Raw genomic sequence first — 4,491 nt, forward strand, 5'->3', positions numbered from 1 at the left:
CACACACACACACACACACACACACACACACTTAAACATGTGGAAATGCAGATAAGAGTTGCGCAAAGCTCCCACACTCACACCGTCATGTGGCTTTATTTATGTTTTCACCGAGTTCTGATGATCGATTCACTGTAAAACAAAGATTAAACAAGTGCAAGCCTCATTTTAGAACGTGAAAACGCAACGTTTCTGGTGCAAACGAAAGGGTTAGCGCTCCTTGGAGGAATGCATCTGTGGACCTGGAGTTACAGCTGTTTTGGTCGAACCCTAAAAATAAATCTSTTGCACAATGTGAGCAGCTTAAAAACCTGCTTTTACACGTTTTCTGTCTCCTAATCTCAAGTTGGGACTTTTCACATCAACCCTGCAGCTGTAAACTTGTTCAAACCTGTAACGTCTTCAGTCTAATTCCAGAATAAAACAAGGTGACCGCTCTCATGTCGATGAGGAAAGTGACGCTGCGATGAATCTGAGCCCAGTCTCTCTGCTCCACTCGCATCTTATTCAGCCACTAAAACACACTCGTGCTCTCCACATGCATAATTCAGCAGGCGTCCAATTATATCTGAGAATAATTCCATATGAACATGCAGTATTAATYGAACACGCTGCGCCCCAGAGGAACCCTCGGTGTAAGAATAAGCTAATTTGAGGTCATCGCTTTCTCGGCGATGAACTCTCCTAAATCCTCCCGACGCCGGACGTTTCTGAAGAATGAATCTGAAGTGCTGGGGGTAATTGAAAAGCAGCGGGCAATTAGCCGCAGCAGCTTTCACCTGKTTGTGTTCAGGAGCGCTCTATGGTTTGTTTATAATTGCTCACAAGTTGAAACTAGAATCAATAAAATGTGAAAAGATGTGATTTTTGGACACGTGCAGAGTTTAAACAACACTTCCTGCTCTCACACACTTAGATTTAGAGTTACTAGCCGACGCGGGAATTCAGATTAAAACCTTCTTGAAAGGTGACGGCTCTAACCGCTTCACCACCGTGCCACAATAAAAGCAGATATCCGCTCAACGGTTCTGCTGCCCGCTGGCTTTTTAACGTCTCTCTGCTGTCGAGAATCTGCTGAAGTCATGGCTGTAATTTGCATTGGGGTGCACAATAATTTGATCCAGCCCCCCAAAAATGACATAATTTTCTCTAACACATGAATTGGGGCAATATTGATTAAAATGCATTGCCCTAATCAAACAAATACACAAATTAAGTGGTTAAATACTCAGCTGCAGCTCTCTTGTTTTCTTTAGGTAACTTGGACCTGATTTCAATATTTACCGTCATATATATATACGTTTGAGCATAACTTCTAAAAGCAACATGCAGTGTTTCAGTCTGCTCGTCACATTATGGCTGCATTTGTTCAATCATGGGTTGTAATTTTTCCTGGCCAAGTTATTGTGCACCAGGTAAATACTATCCTACGCAGTTCCGCTCAATTTTAGTTTCCTTTCACTGCTTTCTCCCATAGACAAGGATTTCTTCAGGAGAATTTTCGTCCGGGCCAATCAGAGAACAGAAAGTCGATGTTCTGCAGTGTCTGCTAGTTATTTTAGCATACGGCAGTGGAGGAATGAAGCCAGTCCGTGTTGATAAGTTGCCAAATGAAATTAAATTTGTCTGACAAAGCAGCAGCTCTCATTTACAGTCYTCTCATTCAGCTCGGTACTTCTGTCCTCTCCGTAGGGTTGTTTACAGCACACGATTTCCGGTTAGCTTCTTAGCTTAGCCTCCTTCCCAGTGACAACACACACATGCTTCAGCAGAGGCCACGCCTCCTGCAAGAATCGCTTCTCTATGGCCGCAAGTCCGGACCCTCGTACGAAGCAAAGTGAAGGACAAGGGTCTGGTTTTTACCAGGCTAGGTAAATACACACTCATGGAAAAATTGAGAAATGTATGTTGTAATAAATACATCCTTAAAGTGCTAAATATTTGTTACTGTTGTAAAGTAAATACAAAGAAAGAAGGAAAGTGAAGTAAATCACATTTAAAGCATTGCAGAGTATTTTAAGCCCGAAATATCCTGAGTTGTTTTACAAAAGTAAATAAATAAATAAATATGCAGAGAGCACAATCTAAAGTTACACCCTTGGCTGAAGTTGAATCTCAGAGCAGTAAAACTGTAAAATAAAGATAAAGGGTTTTCTACATTAAAGAAACCAGACTACAACAACTCCCAGTTTTGGTTTTATTCTGTCTCTTTTGATTCGTTGGTACAAAACACTTTGTCTGCAGATCTTCACTCTTACAGCTTTAAGTGGATGGGCCCTGTTTTATTTAAGTGATTTTCTAAACATCCACACATTAGTGAGAGCACCATGGGCCAGTTTTCTAAACGTTTTAAGATCCTGATAAAAAAAACCAAAAAAAAAAAAAAAACGTCTCAAATGTGGAACAGTTTATCTCTCCTTATAACTCTGCTCAGACCGGAGACACTGGATTTGTTACGGAGCGAGTTTCCTCAGCTTTTCCTGGTAGCTGCCATGTTTGTTTGTTTGGAACCAGAGTCTGCTCTCTGCTGTCAACTCACATGATGTTAAAGGACTTTTCTTCTTATAAAGCATGAAAAGAATCCTGAAAATCTATATTTGAACTGGGCTGGACCCAGCTGGTCTTAATTTATACGGTTTCTAGTATTCTCATCTCAAAACTCATATTTTACTGACTTTACCTTTTAGTTTGAGCTTTATTTGAGCTCATAATTTAACGTGAACTGACCGATGAGCCGTGACAAATAGTTTTAAAAACATTTCCGACACTCAGAAACACTCAGATGTTGCAACAGATTTGGTCCTGTATTAGTTTGTGGTAATCAAATTATGCACTTAAACAGTTTTTTCTTTCACCACAGCTTCCCTGTTACCAAACATTTGCACAAATTTAGTCCACATTTACAAATGACAGCTGTGGAATTGGCTGCATTTGATCACGGCAGCTCTTTCATTTAATAAAAAGTGGAAAATGTTTCTGGAGAATCGGCTGCAGTTAGGAGGAGAGTTCTCTGCGGTGTTTATATTCAGTGGTTTTTAGCTGTTTTCTGTGTGTGGATGCAGCCACACTTTACACACTGTATATGGCAGAGATTGTAAATGTTTAGCCGCTGCAGCACAAAGCCATTCGGATCGATATCATAATGAACACAACAGGCTTTTGACTTGCTCTCCAACAAGAGCACCTTTCTTGTCCTGGAGCACAATTTACTAAGAACCCTGCGGATCGATGCGTCCTTCTGTTTAATAAATGCGCAGTAAACATGATTCATGCCGTTAGATTCACTGTTTATCTGCTCATATTTTCTTGTCTCTTTGTTTCGTTGCAGGCGAGACGTTCTCGGAGCACTACAGCCACACAGAGAAGTGCATGCCGTGCACCGAGTGCACCGGCCTGATGCGCATGGAGACCCCCTGCACCGACTCCAACGACGCCAAGTGCGTCTGCAACTACAACTACTTCTACAACAAGATGTCGGAGCAGTGCGAGCTGTGCACCGTGTGCCCCGTGGGGCAGGGCGTGTTCTCTCACTGCGAACACGACCACGACACGGTGTGTGAGGAGTGCGTGGACGAGACRTTCTCCGACCGCGAGAGCTCCCTGGAACCCTGCTTACCCTGCACCATCTGCGACGAGGAGACGGAGACCGAGGTGGCCAAGTGCACGCCCACCACTGACTCCGTCTGCTACAGTAAGTGTGACTCACCTGACCAAATCACTTCCTTTATAGTTTTACATTAAACATGAAGAAAACAGTGGGTGATCACAGAAAAAAAAAACTAGAGAAACTGCATTTCCTGCAAAAATGCTAGTCTGAATGCTTGTTGCTGAAAACTTTAGCTTTCAGTTGAAGTTTATAACACAAGTTCAATTTGAAATGCTGAAGAGGCAAAAAAAGCTCCAATTTGCTGAAAGAAGCACAAAAAAAAAAAAACTGAAATAAGTAGAAGAATACCAGAAAAAAAAAATCAGGATTATACTGTATCTTAGCAGAAAAAGCTAAAGGTAGCAGACACAAGTTGAATGTAGCTCCCAGATGGTGGAACGGGTATAAAAATGTCTAATTAGTAGGAAAAACAATGAATAAAAGCACAAAAAAGTGACAATTTGTTGTATAATTGCTAAAACAGCCAAAGTGTGAAGTAAAACAGCTAAAATGTAGCTGGAAATTCCTAAATTGGCATAGGAAAGCACGTTTTTCTGAATTAAGCAGATAGAAGCTGCAATAGCCACAGAAGTGTGAAAGTCGCTTAAAAAAGCTAATAACAGCTGAACATCAGCTAAAATTGCAGCAACAGCTGAATGTAGCAGACAGAAACACAAAATGTAGAAAATAGCAGAAGAATTGCAGAAAGAAACAAAACTAGATACCACATAGCGGTAACATCATGACCCCCACACACACAAATGCAGAACTCACAAGTCTTTATGTCTAATAAATGTCATGTTACTAGATGCATTAGATGCATTCCAAAATTGTAGGGGTTTGGG

At 41.3% G+C, this 4,491-nt stretch overlaps 1 protein-coding gene across 1 annotated transcript in view; it reads left to right on the forward strand.

Annotated features, from left to right (window-relative positions):
* ngfra (nerve growth factor receptor a (TNFR superfamily, member 16)) overlaps positions 1-4,491 on the forward strand; it is a 28,247-nt gene that overhangs the window by 8,414 nt on the left and 15,342 nt on the right. Inside the window, exon 3 of the mRNA XM_014022068.1 lies at positions 3,329-3,691. Coding sequence (XP_013877522.1) covers positions 3,329-3,691 — 363 coding nt within the window. The remainder of the gene's footprint in view (positions 1-3,328; positions 3,692-4,491) is intronic.

Source organism: Austrofundulus limnaeus, unplaced genomic scaffold (genome assembly GCF_001266775.1).
Source record: "Austrofundulus limnaeus strain Quisiro unplaced genomic scaffold, Austrofundulus_limnaeus-1.0 Scaffold4, whole genome shotgun sequence".
NCBI classification, from domain to species: domain Eukaryota; kingdom Metazoa; phylum Chordata; class Actinopteri; order Cyprinodontiformes; family Rivulidae; genus Austrofundulus; species Austrofundulus limnaeus.